Source organism: Gossypium hirsutum, chromosome D05, assembly GCF_007990345.1.
Source record: "Gossypium hirsutum isolate 1008001.06 chromosome D05, Gossypium_hirsutum_v2.1, whole genome shotgun sequence".
Lineage (NCBI taxonomy): Eukaryota > Viridiplantae > Streptophyta > Magnoliopsida > Malvales > Malvaceae > Gossypium > Gossypium hirsutum.
Genome location: NC_053441.1, coordinates 23,663,036 through 23,684,691, shown reverse-complemented (window position 1 = coordinate 23,684,691; position 21,656 = coordinate 23,663,036). Strand labels below are relative to the sequence as shown.

The 21,656-nt window shown below is 30.8% G+C and overlaps 3 protein-coding genes across 3 annotated transcripts; all 3 read left to right on the top strand.

The window, feature by feature from the left end:
* Positions 1-1,034: 1,034 nt before the first annotated feature.
* On the top strand, positions 1,035-2,692 carry LOC107915272 (F-box protein At3g56470). The gene is made up of 2 exons (XM_016844430.1): positions 1,035-1,177; positions 1,510-2,692. Exons 1-2 carry the CDS (start codon positions 1,035-1,037, stop codon positions 2,690-2,692), a joined length of 1,326 nt encoding a protein of 441 aa, XP_016699919.1.
* A 983-nt stretch (positions 2,693-3,675) lies between these two features.
* LOC121217874 (S-adenosylmethionine carrier 1, chloroplastic/mitochondrial) lies at positions 3,676-9,322 on the top strand. Its single transcript, XM_041094392.1, has 12 exons — positions 3,676-3,882; positions 4,205-4,312; positions 5,470-5,552; positions 5,849-5,925; positions 6,045-6,135; positions 6,705-6,758; positions 6,824-6,919; positions 7,225-7,314; positions 8,143-8,194; positions 8,584-8,645; positions 8,736-8,816; positions 9,016-9,322. Exons 1-12 carry the CDS (start codon positions 3,828-3,830, stop codon positions 9,145-9,147), a joined length of 981 nt encoding a protein of 326 aa, XP_040950326.1. The 5' UTR covers positions 3,676-3,827; the 3' UTR covers positions 9,148-9,322.
* An 8,349-nt stretch (positions 9,323-17,671) lies between these two features.
* LOC121217122 (protein TIC 214) lies at positions 17,672-20,188 on the top strand. Its single transcript, XM_041092681.1, has 2 exons — positions 17,672-17,698; positions 19,691-20,188. Exons 1-2 carry the CDS (start codon positions 17,672-17,674, stop codon positions 20,186-20,188), a joined length of 525 nt encoding a protein of 174 aa, XP_040948615.1.
* Positions 20,189-21,656: the final 1,468 nt, after the last annotated feature.

Genomic DNA, 21,656 nt, shown 5'->3' with positions numbered 1-21,656 from the left:
GTTGGTAACATGTATAAAACATGAATGGCTAGACCTAATATCCCTCATTCTTTCATCTCCATTTCAGCAACTAACACCCAAATATGTCAAACTTTTATGCAGTGCAGTAATACGATAGTAAACAGGTTTATATAAGTCTTTCTTATTATGCTTGTGGTTTGCTTTCAATTTTTTATGAAAGACTCCAGTCCAATTTGTTTGATTATCTCAACAACTTGGAATTGCTTAATTACGTTGAATCCTTTCTATTTTTACTAAAAGTTTATTGCTTTTCTATTAATTTGTTAAATGTTCGTTCAGTTGCCGACATCCTCTTAATCTATTGGTAATATAAAAGTTCACCCAGTTATAATTGCATTGAAGCCTAAAGGGCTTATAGTAGTAATTGCAATATACCGAGCATAGATGAAAAGTTAGATTTATTGGTTTTCATGTCATTCTTTTCTGCTTTTAGGCTGTAAGGGGTAAGCTTTCACTATGAAGGATTGTTATTATGGAACATGTGTGACCTATACATGTAACATAAATACTTGAATGGTTCTTACAAATTGTCAGATTATTAACAGTGGCTTCCCTGCTAATATTTCAATTTTGATTTTTGATAGATTGCGGCATAAATACCTGATTTGCTCAAGTTGACTCTTCCATTCTGTGCAGATTGCGGCATTGGATGATGCTTTCTTGATAGATTACACTCCAGCTGAAGAGCATGCATAACGATTTCAGTTGTTAGATTCTCACTTCTATATGCTTTGATATGTTCTCTCATGTCTTTCTGAAAGAAGCTAAAAGCCTCAAAATAAAAACATTTTGTAATCATATTATTTTTTCAGTAGTCTTTCATGCCACCTGATGGACTTCGAGACAGAAGCAAGAACATTGCTTGATGTATGTGAATCGGAAGGAAGCATGGAAAAGCTTCGGTGTGATAACTCCTTTCACATCTTAAAGTGGTTTGTAGGGTGGAGGAAGAGCCTCTATACATTGTTAAAGTTTTTGATAAAAATAAGAGAGAGCATTTAGAGGTTCCTGACATGTCTGGTTTGGAGAACCTTACAGTCCAAGAAACAAAACGGGAAGGGGCAGGGGAGGGGTGGGGTGGGAGATCAACACTGAAAAAAAATAGCCTAGAATTTGAAAATCTTTGTGCAACACCTATATCTGACAATTGGATCTCGTATAAAGAACCACGACCCCCAACATTAGCAATAATCAGTAAAAACAAAGAAGTCCCGAGATCAGTGGAGGTACGTTGTTTCTTGTGGAACCCCAAGTCCGAACAAAAAATTGATCTCCCTAAGCTCATTATCCCTCTGCATCTCGATTTTGAGTCCTTCAATTTTAAATGTATACTTACAGCCCCACCTACCACTCCCGAATGTTTAATTTGTTTCTTCATTCAAGAGGCACCAACTCTTATGTTCTGTCGTCCTTACAGTCCTTAGATTTGTAACATATTCTATTGTATTATTATAGGTTTTAACTATTTTTCTTGTTTGTTGCCTGCAGGTTGTCTAATAATAAATCACAATCACAATCATGTGGTTGGAAAATTATCGAAGGACGTGAAAAGATCCATCCAAATAATGGGAGTGGGAGTGAATGCATATGGTTTCAGTTACCGGCACACTTACAAATATTAATCTTTCAACATCTTCCCACATTAGCCGATCAAATCAATTTTCTAACAGTAACCAAAATTTGGAGAAGTTTGATCCATCCCCTGGAGTGGAGGGTGAATAAAGAAGGTGTTCCATACAAATATCCATGGCTTTTGTTTCCGCAAGGAGGAGAAAAGGGAACAAGGTATAATTTATATGATCCCCTTACCAACTTGACGCATAGCATTAGTATTCCGGAATCTGAAGAATGTGAAGTTAGGTTCTCTAATAAAGGTTGGCTTCTCTTTACAAAGCCTCCAACTTCAATCTTCTTCTTCGAACCTTTCACGAGAACAAGGATTCAAGTTCCTGATTTGTGGCAAATGGAAGCGGTTAATGGGTTTTGCTTTTCGGGTACTCCCACTTCCCCCAACTGGAAAATATTTGGTATCCGACATTTACAGCAAAGGGTAATAAATGTATGGTATTTGGGTCAAGGTGACAGCAACTGGATTAAGATCACAGTTCATTCTGCCACATTCCCACATCCTTCATTTACCAACCCAGTATCTGACGGTAACTCCTTATATTATTTGAGAGAAAATGGATCCGTCATACGTTTCGAACTTTTCACAGACGATGAAGGCGATACACACATTGGTTGGCATATTGAATGTTCAGCATCTCGCTACTTCGGGAAATCGCGACAAAGGTTCTTGATTTGGTATGAAGAGGAGCTGATATGGGTGTTTGTGGATCAGGGAAGGGGCACACATTTGGTAAAGCTTGATAAAAGGGTTGGACAATGGGTTCCACTCAACAGATTGGAGAAAGAGATTACGTATTTGAGCCAAACCACGTCTGGTAGTACAAGGGAAGGAACAGAACAAAACACAGTTCAAATGTCCATGTTTCTTGACAATGAGGATAGTAGTAATATTTCTTATATGCTGGAGAAAGAGAAATACCAAGTGTATAAGAGGGAAGAAGGAGGGTATTCACAGATTTCACATCTATATCATGCAAGGGAGTTCCTCTCTGCAACTTGGATTCAACCATTGCTGCTGCCTCACATGTTCCCCACTTTTTGATTGGGTTTCACTAGATTTTCATCTGTTTTTTTCATTAGTGTTTTTGCTCATTTGGTAACTTCTTTTATTAACAAACAGCAAATTGGTGGTCGATAAATTTTGATTCATTGAGAGTTTTTTTTTTCTTTGAGTTATATGTGTTAGCTTAATTCATAGAACTATCGAGCAATTCTACTTCCTGTGCTCGCTTGACTAGCGATTTGATAGTTAATGCTACGTTAAAAAAAAAATTGTTCGCGAAAATAAATAAGACGAATATAAGCAAATTATTTGAGGAAAAAAAGTTTATCAAAATATGTTAGAATTGCATGTTGCATATTTGACTGATTGATGACATTGGATGCAATTATGAAAATTAATTTCATTATTTTATGGTCAATAATAACAAAAATCAACTAAATAATTTAATAGATATAGATTAATGTTTTAGATGTTGCATAACTAGTATAAATATACTTTGATTTGGTTCATCAGTTTCATTGTCTCAATTATGTAGATTACTTGACATTTCTATCATTTATATCCCACTTGAAAAAATCAATTGAATTGAGTATTCAAATTTTCTTTATATATTAGTGAACGAAAAATTTCGACTAAATTGTCAATAAACTACGAACACTTACCTTGATGAATGGTGATTCACCTGATGCTGTATTCCGATAAAAAGTTATAGTCATGGGGCATTTGAGAGGAGAAAGATGAACAGCTTGTTTTAGTAGGAGAGTTGAGGCTATTGTCAGAGGTGGAGTAGAATTTTATTATATATAAGATAAAATTGATAAAATGTATAAATATTAGAGAGTGAAATTTATTATTAGATCAATAAAAAAATTTTACATCAAATGTCAATATTAAAAAAATAATTTTAAATAATTTAATAATTAAATTGAAAATATTAAAAGTTGAAGGAGTACAATTTCGTGACCATTTCTTTGACCTTAAAAAATATACATACAACCAGAGAAAACAGGGGTGGTTGCGTAAATTCACTCCTTTTGAAAAGCCCCAGCCAAAACCCTGTAATAAGTAGCTTCTTTTCTCCCTCGTGTGGTTTGCCCACTCCGAAGTACACAAATAAACCAATCCATTCTTATCTCTGCCACTGAAAGTTGTAGAATTCAAGCATTTGGAGCTTATGGATCCTCAAACGCTGTCGTCCAGTGTGTCAACTTCTCACACAATCTCACCTGGTTGCTTTTTCCTTTTAACTATCTTCTTGTTTTGAAATCATTTAGTTTTTCTTTTCTTTTCCTTCATTTTGATCCTTATTGATCAATGATAAATTTGAGTCCTTTAAGAGGACCCAAACCAGTAAACTTCGTGCTCTTTTGAATATTTGTTTTATTTTTTACTCTGGGCATGTCCCGGTATAATCAATGACTAATTTGAATCCTTTAAAGAACCCAAATAATAAAAAAACCTTTGTTCTTTTTTTAAATTTGGTTTAATTTTTCATTCCGGCAATGTCCCATTATTCATTTGGTTATTTTGAAGCTATTTGTTGTTTTGCAGATGGATTGAACCATAAGAAATGTAATCTGCTGAAAGAAGAAAATAGGTTGCTGGATTCAGTTCTTCTAAAAGAGGAAAACCCATTTGATTTTTTTCGTGTTTTTTGTGGTAATCCCAAACTATAATAACTCTTATTTTCTTTGATTGTTGTTCCTAATCTCTTTTAATACTTGAGAGTTGAGATTCATCAATGTCGGTGCTTACTATTTGAACCATGTCTTCAAGCAAGCCGTAATTGGTGCTCTTACAGGCATGGGTTATAATTTATAATCAGGAATATAAGGAAAAGTTGTTCATGTGGTTCAAACAGTCAAAACATGAAATGAATTCAAAATTAATTTCATTCGAGGTTTTAAGCTAATTTAATCTAAGGAACTTTATGAAACTTTCTTCTCACCGTCATAAGATATACCAACTTGCATTCAGTGCAGATATACCTTAAAAAGTTATGAGATCGAAATTTAAGTGCAAATAGACTTTTGATTAGTAAATTTTTTAGTCCTATTGAGATGTTCAGTATATTCTTTAATGGGACAGAAAAAGCATGGTTTCATTTCATCTAGGGCGTAATGTTTTCAGGACGACGCGAACCAGTGAAAATGTTTATCTGAGCCATAAATATTGTCCTAGGTAGTGGCAAGTCTACCAGACTACTGGTTTAAAACTTCGGATCCATCAGGTTACATTTCTACCAAGGAAATGGAATTTACTAGATTGATACAATACTGTATATTGAAATTAATAGTATCAGCTGGTTATTATGCTCTTGGGAAGTCTAAATGGAACCGTAATCAAACAACAGGTATTTGTTGTGCTAATAATTTAGAATGGTTTGCTCATTTTAGCTCAAAGTTCTCTTTTGGAAAATCTAGTGTAAAATAAGTAATTAAACAAATGATTGGCTGACTTTTGTTATGCTAATAAGTTAAAATAGTTTGCTTATTTACACGATAATGCAGCTTCTTTATAGCTAGTTGTTGCTAAGTGGTTGAACTGTTTCAACGGAAAAGTAGGCATACATTTGTCCAATGGTAATATTTTTCTTGAAAATTTGGGCACTATTTTACTGCTTGCTTATTCCACATCTTGACCAAGTGTCCTGAATTCCTTCCATCACATTTAATCTGGTTCGCATCGCCGGATTTTCCCTATGTTACCTGTCATTTGTGGGAATGCCCTTATTTGTTTTTTGAGAAATGTCTCTTTCTTGAACTTTAGCATGGTTGGAAGCAGATCTTACTAAAGATCTTTTGTGTATTTTGCAGAAAGTATCATAGCTGGAGCTACGGCTGGTGTTTTTGTCGAAGCAGCTCTGTACCCAATTGATACAGTAAAAACTCGACTCCAGGTAAGTTGACTTAATGGTTCTGTATTTAATCATTTCCAGAAAGGAATTTTATCTTGACACTTTTTTTTAGGTTTTTAATTATGAAATTACGGGATGGTATTTCTGAAATACATCCACCATCTGTGCCTGCATTATCCTATTAACCATTTTTTTAACAAATTAGTTTCTTGTCTGCCTTCCTCTAGTATTCTCTTTAACTTTTGGCTGTTTACTCTTTGAATACCTGTGATCAAGCGCCCATAATCAATTGTTACCTCTTTGAATACCTGTGATCAAGTACCCTGTTCTCATGGTAGGCAGCCCGTGGCGGAGGGAAAGTTGTTTTAAAGGGTCTTTATTCTGGATTGGGTGGAAACCTTGCTGGTGTTTTGCCGTGAGTAATCTAGTTGCAAACTTTTGTAATCCTTGTTATTTCATGCATGGAATTTTGCACCTTCGACTTTGTAATTTTGGTTGATTGGTATTTTGACCAGTGGACTTTCTTATCCACAGGGCTTCAGCTATATTTCTTGGTGTATATGAACCTGCAAAGCAGAAATTGTTAAAAGCCTTACCTGAAAACTTGAGTGCTTTTGCTCATTTGGTAAGTTCTATTATTGACAAACAGCAAATTGGTGGATGAGTATCAGTAAAATTTGATTCATTGACTTAACAGTTTTAAACTATTTTTGGTTCCTTTGAGTCTTTTAGCTTCTTTCTAGTTTTTGGAAGAAAAAAATAATTTATAGAACTATTCTTCTTTTTCAAAATCTTCCCCTCTAAATCTTCTTCATCATGTTACATATATACTCACTCAAAATGTATACACCTGCATGGGGTCGATTATTCTTCTCATGCAAAAAATGAGAGTTGTAGATATCAGAAAGGAAGAGCTTCCAAGGTTGGACTTCATGAGCTACTTTGTTAGTCTAATGTAGAACTCATCTGCTGGCAACATCTTTGCAAACCTTTTTAACTAACCTTCATGAATGGGTCTAGCCTGGTTCCAATATATTCTGTCAATCTGTCTAGTTGCTTAATGGTGGTATGGAATGTGATAACCCCACATTTCCCAATATTTAGACCCTTTCTATTTAAGATATTGAGGGTTATCATGTTTTGATCTACTGATGATGCCTTTCTTTGTATATAATTTGTTAAGAGTTTATTCAGACTGCAGGTGCTCTAGGAGGTGCTGCTTCTTCCCTTGTTCGAGTTCCAACAGAGGTAGTTAGTGTCACTTATTTCTCTCCATTCAATTCTCTCTCTCCAGCTCATTGGATGTTTTCCAGGTTGTTAAGCAAAGGATGCAAACTGGGCAATTTGCTTCTGCCCCTGCTGCTGTACGCCTTATTGTTGCTAAAGAGGGATTTAGAGGTCTATATGCGGTATGGAAGCTTGTTTTCTCATATTAAGCATCATTCTTGAGATTCAACCTGAAATTTCATTCTTATGGTTTGAGCTATGCAATCTTGGCTTAGTAAAAAAGAGAAGGCTGTTATGAAGAGTGTTTTCTCAGAGTTGTCTGATGTTGTGTTTTGAAGCGATACAGTCATTGGTTTCCAAAGTTATTTGTATATTTTATGCATCTGATTGCTACTTGCCGAAATCTAGCTGTTAATCTGCATGTGAATGCAATATTCTGTGTGTTGAGCTTTGTGCATATGTCCTGACCTCACTTTCTGAAATTTAGGGATATGGATCCTTCTTATTGAGAGATTTGCCATTTGATGCCATCCAGTTTTGCATCTACGAACAACTCCGAATAGGGTATAAGTTGGCAGTAAGCACTATCTTTCTCTTGGAAATTCTAATAGAAAGTGCATACTTCTAAATCTCACTCAAAGTAAATACAATAAATTAAAAAAGTTCACAACTGCATCCCATATTAATTGAATTCCATTATTGTGTAACTGAGGACACCGTCTCTCCGCAAAAGCAACGGTAAAGGTGATCAGATCTGACCATACACTGAAGCCTTCCTCGAGAATTTTAACCGGGGAAACCTCAATGCTGCTTTGTGTCAGAAAACACTGAAATATTACTCATAGAGCTTCAGCAATTTCATTTTACTCATTTATGTACTTTGTTTTCTATCATTCTTGGTGTTGTTAAAGGTGATGTGACTTAGTATTAGACAACAAATGCACCTTATACCATTTGAAGCAAGGCACATTTGATCACGTACACATATAGTATGCCTAGGTGCCCTTTTCTATAAAGTGATATGTGAAAATAAAAACACCATTTAATTGAAGTTCTCTTCAAATTTCTTTCTCTTTTCATTGTTTTCATTAATTGTACTTTAATAATGAAAAAAGGAAGAAAATTAAACTCACTACCTCTCAGTAATTACATATTTTGTTTATTGTCATAATTATATATTTTGAGCTTTTTTTATATGCACACTTATACATATCGCGCCTTTACTTAGGCAATGATTCTAGCGCCTAGAGTACGCCTTGTGGCCGTCAACTTTGATTGTTTTGTTTCTGATCAACATTGACTTTTATTTCATATACAAAGTACCCAAATGAAGCATCCTCTGCCATTTTTCATTTGTGGTGCACTGGGAAACTAATTTGACATAAATTCTATTTACCTTTTACAGGCACAACGAGACCTGAATGATCCTGAGAATGCCATAATTGGTGCTGTTGCTGGTAAATTGTTTTCAGCAGTTTAAGATTTCTATTATATGTATATTTTAATTATTGTCTCACGTTTGAGTCAGTGATAGGCAATTACTACTGCCATCTTGGTGTAAATTTTGATCATAATTCCAGAAAACATACGCTTTTATCATCTTACCACTAGAATCATGATGCTGAAGGGATCAAAATCCTCTAAGGATTTGAATTGCATCTAATCCTTTTGCATAGTAATTCCATTTTGTGGGGCTGCTGTTCCTCATAAGAATCCTAGGAGTTACGCGTACTTTCAGAATTGTTCTCATAAATCCATTATAACCAATAACTTCTGGTGCAACACGTACTTTCTATACATAAACACAACGGTTTGCTGTCTGCAAGTCTAACGTATCCATATTCAGGGGCAATAACTGGAACTGTAACAAACCCTCTTGATGTGATAAAAACTCGATTGATGGTCCAGGTCAATTACCTTTTCCTTTTTATTTGGTGAAAGGCATTTGAGTTTCTTCCTACTGCTTCAAATCCATAACTTTCTTTTTTATTCTTTCAGGGATCATCAAAGCAGTACAAAGGGATTCTTGATTGTGTAAGGACTATAATGCGTGAAGAAGGAACCCACGCTTTCTTGAAGGTTTGAACATCTATTTTTACTTTCCTCGTCCCTGCTGTGCCTAATGAAATTAATGTCCTTCTTGTTAACAAAAACTGAAAGGTCATCTTAGAGTTGGAAATGAATGTCTTGGCGACTGAAATTGTGAAAGTTGCAGCAGATTCACCTGATTTTTCTTTTTTTCTTTTTTTGTGTGTGTGTTCTGCCATCGTTCGTGCAGGGTATTGGGCCAAGGGTACTGTGGATAGGCATTGGTGGTTCAATTTTCTTCGGTGTTCTTGAAAAGACAAAGCAAATGCTGGCCAAAAAGCGCCCGGAAAATCACAAGTCATTTTATCTCAAGCAAGAGTAACTTTTATTAATAGACGTGTTATCATTTTTGTTCTGCTTAGGTGACTGATATGTGTTGCTTGAATTTTAGAATTTGGATTTGGATTTTAGAATAGAGTAAAATTGAGTAGTAGAATAGTTGGAAATGTAACGTTCATTATAATTTCTCAATTCATGAATTTATAATTAGATGTTTATTTATTCATGATTTTGAAATTCTTGAATATTTTTAAATTTGATAAATCCATATATCTATATTTTTCAATTAATGTAAAGTGTTTGTCTGTTAATTCATAGCATGTTTTAGTTAATTCTTTTGAAGTGCTATTCAATGAGCCTTTTTCTTTCTGTGTTCCCTAAATTGTCTATCGCTTTTTAATGATAGTGAGCCTTTTGCATTAGTTCCTCGTAAGATGTTCCTTTTGGTGATAGTTTTCAAATATGGTATAATACCTTGTAAAATATATAGGATTTACTTCAACTGTTCAACATTTATATTTTAAAAATGTCATAAAAGAATAATGATAATAGTTATTTAATAAAATGATGTATTACTTATTTTCTGATCAAGTTAATATTTAGTTAACTCGTAATATTAATTCAATGAGGAGTTATATTAATAGTATATAGATACAAAAATTTTATGAAAGAACATTTTATGTTAAAAGTTATTTTTTTTTAGTTTATTAAAAAACTATTATTGGCATTGTGATAAAAAAAATTATTTATAAACTAGTTAAATATGGATTCAATATTTAGATATATTAATTTTAATTCTTTTATTTAAAAACTATATAAAAGTATAAAAAAAATCATCAAAATAATAACAATAGTCATTTAATATAAGGGTATATTAGTTATTTCCTAATTGAATCACTATCTGATTAATCCTTGATAGACACCAACTTAATTAGGGTTTTTATTAATATACACAATGAGAGAAAACATTTTATGTTAAAAGTTAGTTTGTTTTTTTTTTTAAGTTTACTTAAGAATTATTATTAGTATAGTAGTAAAAAATTTTGTTTATAATTTTACTGAACATGAGTTCAATTAATAGATATGTTAATTTTAGTTCTTTTATTTAAAATTCATATAAGAGTATGAAATTATAAAAAAAGTCATTAAAATAATAATAGTAGTCATTTAATAAAAATCTATATTAGTCAATTCCTAACTAAGTTGTACTTAATTAACCCGTGACACCAACTAGGTAAACAATTTAAATAATAATTACTTCACCATTAAATAAATGCAACACTACGAGAAACAAATACTTGAAGTATACGAATAGACTAAAATAAAAGTTTTCGAATCTGAATGCAGGGACGGATCTAGGATTTTACTCTAAAAGGGAGAAAATTCTAAATTCGAACGACTTTTTTTTAACATAAAAAATTATCAATTCTTCTCGAATATTTTTTTCTTATCAAACAAATTTTAAAAAGTTCAAACGATTTAACTGTAATTTTTTTTTAAAAAATTACATTATATAAAATTAAATATTTTTTTTCCAATATGCAAAAAAGAATAACTAACACTATACTAAAAAATTCATAAATATTATTATAATTCCAAAATTTAAATTAAAAAAACTTGTCATTAGTCCTATTTCTCAATACTAGGCATTCTTTTTCGATGTATCTGTTAAAATTTCTTGAACTATCTCTTTTTCGACGTATGCCACTAAGTAAATTGAAGGAATATCATCTTCCATTCTATTGCGAAGCCTTGTCTTCATAATTTTCATAGTTGAAAATGTTCGTTTGGTTATTGCAATAGACACTGGAAGAGTTAGCATAAGACGAATAATTCTATCAAGAAGAGGATAAATACTTGACTTATTTGTCTTAGCTAGCACTTGACACAACGTGACAACTATGAAAGCTTTCTATAGCTCCGTACTTTAATGAGCATCAAGTTGAAAATGCTTCAATTGAATTTTCATGTGTTGCTTTTCTTGCTCCGTAAAATCGTCCGGATAAAAATCATTTATAAGTTTATAGATATCTTCTATTCGAAAAGCTTTGTAATTATGTATGGACATAGGCCAAATTAATTAATTCTAAAAATTAGCTTTAAAGTCAATATTGGGCTTCTAAATTTAATCTTTTAAGGCCTATTATATATTAATATTTAATTATTATCTAACTAAATGGGTGAATATTATACAATATGAATATTAAATTTAAAATACATAATAATTTATATACAAAATTAAAAAATCTGAAAATTTCAAAGGAGATGATCGCCCTGGCTCCCCTGAATCTATCCCTAGTTGAATGAGATATTATGATAATTTATGGAATTTAAAGTTTCGTCCTAAAATTGTGCATACTTATATACGTACCATTTATTTTAAAACTAAAAAGAGAATAAAGAAAAAGTAAAACCCACCAATTACTGATCGACACCTTTCGAGCAATCTAAACATCCCCTCAGCTGACCGTCGCTCCGTTAGTCACATGGGATGCATGTATGGGATGGGTGGACAATGCAAAATGCCATCCATAACATGTGTGGGAGTGGGACCCACCGGATAAAAAAGAAGCAAGGCAAGAAAGAACGAGAATAAGATCACGTCATTCTGCCACGTGTATATATCTATTCCTTCTCCCTCGTTGGCTGTTTTTGGTTTAGGTAAGGAAGCCAAAATATCTAAAACCAGTGAGCTTGCCAACCAGATATTTCTGGAGCTGCCCGTTCAAACTGCCCCTAAATTCTCCGCCACTGAGCGTTACACGTGGTCTTTTTATAATGGTTCGATGATTCGGGCAGGATCAACCCCTAGAGGTTTTTGATTTGCTGGGGCCCACCAAATGGAATCTCAAGCATCTGATCTGATCTGATGCTTGCTTCGCTTGATGTCTGTGTATTTGTATCTAACTCGGTTACTCCGCTCATTACTCCAACTCAACTCGGTAGCTTTTTTATTTTATTTTATTTTTTATTTTAATTTTCTAATAGCTTGTGATGTAATGCTAAAAAAAAATCGCATCAATCAAAAATTATTATTTTTAAATCCTAATTAATCTGAAACCCTCAACCCATTTTTATGTTTCCTCAGAAAATTATGTTTATTTAAGCCAAGCATAATGAAACAGTGTAACCATGCAAATATTGAAGAAAAGTACAATTTTATTCTAAAAATATGGGGATAATATATATTTTTAAGTTATAGCTATACCGATAATTCAAATAAGACTCAATAATAAAATAATTAGTTGAACAATTAATTAAATTCAAACAAATTCACTCATTATATAATAATAATTTTTTTAAAAACTCGCGCATTTACATAAGATTAGACTCTAACATAAAATCTTAAAATTCCTAGTAGCTCAATCTTGCCATTTAATCAAGACTTAATGACAATTTTGATGATAATATTAAAGTTCACGAATTAATTAATTAAAATTTTAACATTTGAGTCAAATTTTTTATTCAAAACAAGGTAAATTTACTAAAATGTAAATGTTAAAGACTAAAAATTTAGGACTAAATGGACAAAATAGATAAACGTTAAATTTTATATTTATGTTTTTTTTTTCAATTTTCATCTTGACTTTCTCATTGAAAATATCTCTCTAATCCTCTAAAAAAATTGGAGTAATTTAATTTCTATAAATTTTGAAAGCGAGTAATTAAGGACAATGAATTGCATCATTAACGTCTTTTGTCAATTGTGCATAATTTTAAGTGGTGTAATAACAAATTTAGCCATCAATGTTTAAATGTTTTGTTAATTTTATCTTGGTTTTAAAAAATTCAATAAATTGAATTTCAACATTTATACATTTACAAAAATATTGCAGGTTAAATTTGTTAAATCTTGACCAAATTGATAGAATGTATAAGATATGAGAGCTAAATTTGTTATTATACTAGTCAAATTTATGTAGAATTGACGAAAAACATTAACACTCTAATTAATTATTATTAGTTGCTCACTTTCTGAATTGATAGTGATTAAACTACTTCAATTTTTTTTTAAAGTGACCAGTTTACTTAATATCAAAATTGAAATAGACTGAAATTTTTTTTATCGATTTTCTGTATCTAAAAATATAATTCTCTTTGAAAGTTAGTGATCATTCCAGCTGGAACATTTAAGTCTAGTTGGCCACCATTGCCGCAATTGTTTTCTTCTTCTTCTTCTTTTCCCCTCAAGTTATTCCTTCCTGTTAATTAAATTCAGCAAAATTAAGTAGTGGGAATATATGCCAAATCAACTGATTAAGTGCCAATAGAGTCAAACAAGTTGACTTGGAAGGAATCAATGATGGGCTTACTAGCTAGATCGTGTCCACCAATGTCTTGCAACGGGATGATATTGGAATTTCAATATTAATTTACTATGTGCAATACAATAATAAAAAATTTTGAACAATTCAAATAGAAAAATACAAAATATATTAAAAACTTAAATATGATTGGATAGATTTCACACATAAGTGAAACTCTAAACACACACACTTAAATTTAGGTATTTAACGACTCAAGACCTTAATTTTTGTTGGTAACATTAAAATTTGATTAACGATACATTAAACCTACACACTTAAATTTAGGTATTCAACCACTCCAAGCCTTAACTTTTATGACAATACTAAAGTTTCATTAGCCACATATTGATATTTAATTAAAGTGAAAAGTTTGAAATACGAAAGATAATAACAATACAGTTAAATAAGTGAATATACTTAAAAAAGTTTTTGTACTGTAGGGACATAATTAAATTAACCTTTTTATTATTAAATAAATTAATTTTATCATTATATTATTCAAAACAATCAAATTAAATTAAAATTAATACTTACTGTTTAAAAAACATCATTTAGTTTTATCTTTAAGCGAACTATGATAACACAGCTTACCTGTCGAATGCGCAATGGGTGGTGTAGAACCTTCTAGCTAAGCTAGATGTCTTCTTTATGTGCGATAAGTAACTTTCTTAGGCTTCCTTTGAAAACCATTGTAATTGTAGTTCAGTGCAATCGCACCGTTGATATCCCTTTGATTAGCAAACTTCAATGCCATTAAACTATGTGCCCGTTTTTTTATTACCATAAAAAAGTTCAGTAATTGCTTCTCTTCTTTTTATCCTTATTTTTCTTTTCTCTTCTTTTTTGTATTTGCTTTAAAAATTTAGTTCCATTTATAATTATTATTTTAAATTTCAAAATTTTTAATAATTTGATATATATTTTAAATAGTTAGTTCAAAGATATTATTTTTATATTTATTTTAATTTTAATATTTTTTAAATATTTATTAACTTTTCAAATATATTACAAATTTTATTTTACATAAATTTGATTTAATGTTTCTAATAGGCCATCACATCTATGTTTGAATCCAAAAACAAATATATCATTATTATTTTTAATATTACTTACTATAGTATCAAATTTCATTGCTTTAGTAATTAATCTCGTTACCATTACTATTTTCAATCTTATTGAAACGATCTCACTAGGGTTGGACAAGAAAAATAAAAACCAATTCAAGGTGTTTGAACATTTTATAAAATGCAAATTAAAAAACTGTGGTTACTTGAAATTGAACCAAATTTTTTTTATTAATTTATAGTTAATTTTTTATGATATAAAAATATTTATATTTAAAATAGTTAAAATAACTTAAAAGTTTAATATAAAAATATTTTCTAAAAAATATCATATAAAGTTATTGATTATTTTATATTTACTTGAAAAATTAAAATTTAGGGTTTCTCAATATAAAGTTATGCTTTTGAGATGATTACATTAGTCTAACCTTTTCTTCAGTCTTAGTCTTATCCGTCAACAACTTTACCCCTACATAAAATATATCTCTCAATATAAAGAATGTGTTTTAGCGACACACACTGCATTCATCATCTTTGCACTATGTCCCTATAGGAAAATATGTCAATTTTTTTGGAAAGAAAATAATATTAGCTACAGTTATTTTCAATATTAATTTTATTATAAGCTTTTATAATATTTACTCTTTTTAGTATAATATTTAAAACTATTCATAATCTTTTTCAATATTTAAATAGGAAGATAACATACTTTAACATATTTAAATCTACGCCCTCTTGCACTAACAATAATATAAATGTCACTCAATTAACTATTTTTTTAAAATGAATAAGAAATACGTTTGAGAAACTAAATAAAAATATATATTAAATGACAAAAAGGTATTACATATTTAAAAAAAAATAGCAAAATGTGTCAAAGATGATAAGCACTGAGAAACCTTTATATTCAAATAAAAACAGTAGTAAAGACAAGGGAATTAATTACCTGAATTTTGCATTTACTTAATTATACAACATCTCTTCTCAAATTATATAAATTGTAATGCAAGTCCATGAAAAAAAAGAAACCATACATTTTAAAAATAAATAATCTGTATTTAAATTTAAATAAATAGAGTCGTTAAATTAACAAAATCTAATGATAATAGATGATGGATGTACTAAAATTCTAAACAATCATGAACTAAATTAGTAAATTACAATGTTTAAGGAAAAAGTAAACTGGGTGCTGTTCCCACTTAAAAGTGGAGAGTGATCATTTACAGCATTTGAAGAAGTCAACTAACACTCACCATCATCCAAATTGGGTCGGTTGTACATAAATTTAGAGGGACTAATTTGAATAGAGTTGTATTAATGTATGTGTAATTTTAATTTTTTTTAAAGATAAATATTTGGTATAATAACAAAATTATTTTGTTGTGTAATATGAGAGTTTGAGATCAATTTCTCACCTTTTCTTAAAATTTTTAACTTTAAAAAACAATTGATTTTAAACTATTATTTAATATGTTAACAGTGAATTTTTTAGGGTATATTAAAAAGGAAAAAAAAAAAAGGAGCCAATGACATTGTCTTAGGTGAAGAAAAGTACATAAAATTAACTAAACTGAAGTTATAAATAGTAAAATAAAAATTAGGGTATTTAAATCTCGATTGAATTTTCGAAAAATACTTTTTTTTAAACTATTAGATTAAGTTGTTTTTTTGAAAAATATGAGATTAGGCCAAAATAATGAGTTTTTCTTTTGTTCTGTTACTTTAGGGTTAAGTTTTTGTTTTTTTTAAATAGGATTAGGTTAGGATTTTGTGGTTTTTATAATTTAGGGGTTTGAGTTTTTTTTTATTTTTAAGTTTATTATATATTCTTTAGTTTATTAAAAAAATTTTGTGATGTAAAGTTAATAATTATTTAACTCAATATTTACAAGCATCGCATTTATGCCAATCGTATATTCGAATTTTAAAATTCAATTCAATTCATAATCGAAACTCGAACTACTCGATTTGATTAAATCTTAGTTTGTATTTTTTTTTGATTTTTTTGAATGTAACTGAGTTTTGATCAGTTTTTTTATTTATTTATGAAAGGTTGAGGTCAAATAGATTTTTTAATGCGTTATTTTCAAACTTTTAGCGTATTTTTCTTTAAAAAATATATTCGTGAAACCTGAGATATCTGATGGATAAGTGGAAGAAAGTGGGAAGTTGAAAGTGCTAGAGGGAAAATGCTCTACGTAGGACGCGTTTTCAGTCCTTTAAATAGTGAACTGAAAATGCATCATATAATAATCCAGAAATAGAAAAGAAAAAAGTAAGGTTAATGATGATTTTAAAATATTTTATATCAGGGAATCTAATATCCTTATACATGACGATAATCAATTCGGTCATTATGGTCAGGTTCTATTGTAGATTTCTGACAATTTGATAACACTCTAGAATAACGTATTTTTATGTATTAATTATGTCTTTATTCTGAGTATGATCCTGCTAATTTGAGCTATTTATGATCTTTTATCTCATAGGGACTAAATTTGAGGCAAAAGCAAAATTAAGGGCCAAAAGCGTGAATTTAGAGATAAAATGGGCTAATGTGCGACACAATAAAAGTTGGTGGTAAAAATGCAAGCATGGAGGATACAAGGGTTGAAATGCAAAAAGAAGAGATTTGATTCTATTAAACTCTATTTTAATTATATTAGGATAATTAATATTGAGAAAATTATTAAGGATTATTTTTAGGATTTTATTTTATCTTTATTTATCTTCAATTAAATGTATTTATATTTTAGGAATTTAAGTAGGATTAGACTATCTCCCCTAGCACTATAAATAGGGGGTGAAGTGACTCAAAAAAAGATCCCATCTTTTTCCTGTAAGCACTCTCTCCCCAAAAGTCTAAGCTTTTGTTCTTCTCATATTTCTTTTCAATAAAATCTTTATTTTTATTTTATTTATTTTATTTTCTACCACAACTATGAGCCACTAACCTCATCTAGCCGAAGGTTGTCAAAAATCCCCAAAAGGGTTCATGAGGCTTTGAATCCGTACTTAGCCTCCTCGCTAAGTATTCATTGTTTCTCCGCACTATGGGGTTGACGCTTTTGTCCATGTCCCTAAAGAAATAAGCTTTTCAACATATGTAAAGACGGCCGCTTTGTATGTTTTGAGAAGGTTGCACAGACGGTTTGTTAGCTTATTGTGTTAGAGGTTGGAGAGCCTAAGAGACAAAATGGCGTGGGATTCGCCATTGAGAAACGTTGATCTAGCATGAGACGATCCCACAGAAGCGATTGTTGGCTAGAGTCAGGTTCCACCACATCGTAAGTCTAAATCATTGAAGCTGGTGGTCGTAGGCGTCCTCTTCCACTATAACTAGCTTATTCGATTTGGGAAGGATCATCTAAAAGCCGAGGATTGAACCCAAGGCGGAACGAGACAACTGGAGGCTGGAATATTCCATAAGAATTTTCTTTCTCTCAACTTTATTTTTAATTTCTCTAATTTTTTATTCAATTTTCTTAATTCTGTTTTTATTTTATTTTTCGTTTCCAGATCCAACCCTTTAATTCTGTTATTGTTTTTATTTTTTTCAGGAACGCAGGTTGTCTTGGGAAAGATTTTGCTCGGGATTCCACGGAACAATATATTGTGCAAATCCAGTCTCTGAGGATTTGAACCTACTTCTCTTTTACTATTTTTTTTCATTATTTATTAGGGATAGGTCCCTCTTATCTAACACCCCTAACCCGAATTCATCGCCGAAACAAGGTTACGAAGCATTATCAGAATTTACAAATCAAACAGACAAAAAATGTATACATTTCATATCATATATCATTCATGTTAAGAACCAATCAAAATGATACATATTGTCTCTTATATGAGCCATTGAGGCTCAAATTACGCATCAGAAACAAATCAGGACTAAATCGAAAACACAAAAAAAATTCAAAAACATTTAATATTTTCAACATTGCAGAGGTCACACGTCGTATGGTCAGGCCGTGTGGCTCACATGGTTAAGGGACATATCTTTGTTTCAAACCGTGTCCAAAATTATGGGTTTATTGACTTGGATCACATAAGTCATTTATCAAATCTTATCGAATCGGAGAACGGCTTACGGATATAAGTACATCGTTTTCAGAAGCCCGAAGGCTAAACAGAAGCACATAAGTGCTAAACAGAAACTTATAAAGGTTGAACGGAAGCTCATAAGAGCTAAACGGAAACCCATTAGGGTTAAACGGAAACTCATATGAGTTAATAGAAGCTCATGAAAGCTAAACGAAAATTAAACACGAAATTTTGCAACAAATGCTGAATCTCAGTTTACTTGGGTAATTTGCCGTTAATTCATCCTTTGCATTTATCGTCAATTCATCCTTTGCATTTACTGTCAATTCATTCTTTGCCACAGAACGATTGTACTCAATCCCGTGTTCCACTCGTTTTAAACATTCAATTCAATTTCATAATTTAACAATAATTTTATTTTCAACAATAGATATGAATAAATATATAATAACATTCATCAATTTATTAAATAAACATTAAATTTTAACCATACAAACTTATCTGGATAAATTGCAGAAATACCAAGATTCAGAGGCATTTTGGTAATTTTTCATCTTTCTCGATTTTCCACCCGATCTTGATATGCAATAAAAATATGCAAAACCAGCTTAAAAGCTCCCATGGTTGTTTGGCCGAAATTATGAAGAAGAATGGCCTAGAAAACTTTAGAATCCAATTTATTTAATTTTAATTTCATAAAATTTACAAATTTGCCATTGATTCACTTTATTTTTATTTATTTCTCTGCTTATGCCGCCTCATGCCTTTACTTTAGGCTTAATTGCTCCTTAAGTCTTCCCTTATTTATTTATCAAGCTATTTAATCACTATTTCCTATAATTCACAAATTTTGTACCTTTTCAATTTAGTTCTTATTAATTAATTAACTATTAAAATGTTAAAATTTTCTAACGAAACTTTAATACCACCCTAATGACACCCCGTAAATATTTATAAAAATATTTAAAGGCCCAGTTTATAGAAACGAGGTCTCGATACCTCATTTTCTAAAACCACTTAACCGAATAAATCTTTATAAAGCATAAATTACTAATTCAAAAACCTTTCTAAGACCATATTTGACTCGTAAATATTAAATAATAATATTTATGAACTTACGTGCGGGATTTGGTGGCCTCGAACCACTATTTTTGACACCACTAAAAATCAGGCTGTTACATATTATATCTTCCTCCTACGAGCTCGTGTTACGGAAGAAGGAGAAGAAGGAATCGAAAAGGGAGTATTAGCAACAATTGGGTTTATTGCAGGCCAGCTCATGATGTTCATATCAATCTACTATGTACCTCTGCATTTAGCATTGGGTAAACCTCATACAATAATTGTCCTAGCTCTACCATATCTTTTGTTTCGTTTCTTTTGGAACAATCACAAAGACTTTTTTGATCATAGACGTCCTACTAGCAATTCAATGCGTAATCTTAGCATTCAATGTATATTCGTGAATAATCTCATTATTCAATTATTCAACCATTTCATTTTATCAAGTTCAATGTTAGCTAGATTAGTTAACACCTATATGTTTCGATGCAACAACAATATGTTATTTGTAACAAGTAGTTTTGTTGGTTGGTTAATTAGTCATATTTTACTGATGAAATGGGTTGGGTTGGTATTAGTCTGGATACAAGAAAATAATTTAATGTAGAGTGTTTTCCCTCTAGCATTTTCAACTCCCCACTCACCCAAGAAAGTTTTTTGAATCAATTGCCTCTCACCCCAGCTTTATAAAAGGGCGACTTTCAGCATTGAGTGACATAAGGTATTTACGAGCAAAAACAAAAATTGTAAGAAGAATGAGAAGAAGAGTAAGTTCACACATAATGCATAATTTGGAGCTACCACACAATTTGCATCAAGGATCGATTTTTGTTGTTCATATTTAATTACAACATTATTTTTCTGCATAATGTTTTTGTTTCAAACATATGGAATAGGTTATTTCGTTGAAAATGACTGGAAGAATTAATGTTATTGTTTTATTACGACGGTGAAGTGTGTGACATCGAGAATGAGGTTTTTTATTATTATCAAAGAACACATCACAGTTGGCTTTTAAACCGAACATACAATTGCCAGAGCTGTGTGGAATAATCAGGCGAAAAATTGTAGGATCCAACTCTGCTTCAATCGAATTTGTCAAATATGACGCTTTTGGTATTAGAGGCGTGAGGGGGTTGGAGGAGATGGTGCAGACGCATATTGATAGTGGTTCACCGTTTCTCGAGTTATATGCGGAGTTTGCAAGGATTGATGAAGGCCTTTGGAGGTCGACATATGATCTAGTTTGAGAGGTTGGAACGGAAGAACAAGTCGAAAGTCCAACAACACAATTGATAGTGTTTTCATAATTTCGATCAATTCCCGCCATTTTACCAAAAAACCGGCCTAATCTAATAAATATTTTAAAAAGCCAACATTTTTATGTAATTCACTCTAAATCTCTAAACTAAGAAAGATACAAAATTTTAGGGTATTTTAGATTTATTAGTTTATAAAATCCAACATTTTATTTTAAAGGCTTAATATATTATTTGATACCTGACACTTTTTTAATGTGTCACATGTGTTTTGTTTTTATTTAATGTAATACTTGATTTGACAAAAATTACATATTTTGGTATCCCGAGGTAACACTGTTAATTTTTAGCATTTAATTCGGGTTTTAAGGTTGATTTGATAAAAGTCTAATATTATTAGGTTTGAATTTTTCATGATTTTGTTAATAAAATAAATTTAATATTAATTGTGACTCTATTTAATTTTGTGTTTAATTTGTAAATATAGATGGATGAATGCTATTTTATTTACTGATTTTAAGATTGTTTTGATAAAAGTTAATTACAAATATTATTAATTAAATACGAATTTTTATCAAATTAACTCTAAAATTGAAATCAAACGCTAAAACATTAACGTTATTACCTTCCAAAATGTATGATTTTTTATCAAATATAGGTACCTTTTTAAAAATTAATATCAAATTTAAGTACCAAATTATGTATTAGTCCAATTTTAAAATGGAAATTCAAATAGGTGTTCAGTGAAACCACGGGATGAATGATTGAGCAAAATCGTAAGGTCATAAATAGTAGACGTACACAGCAAGAACAACA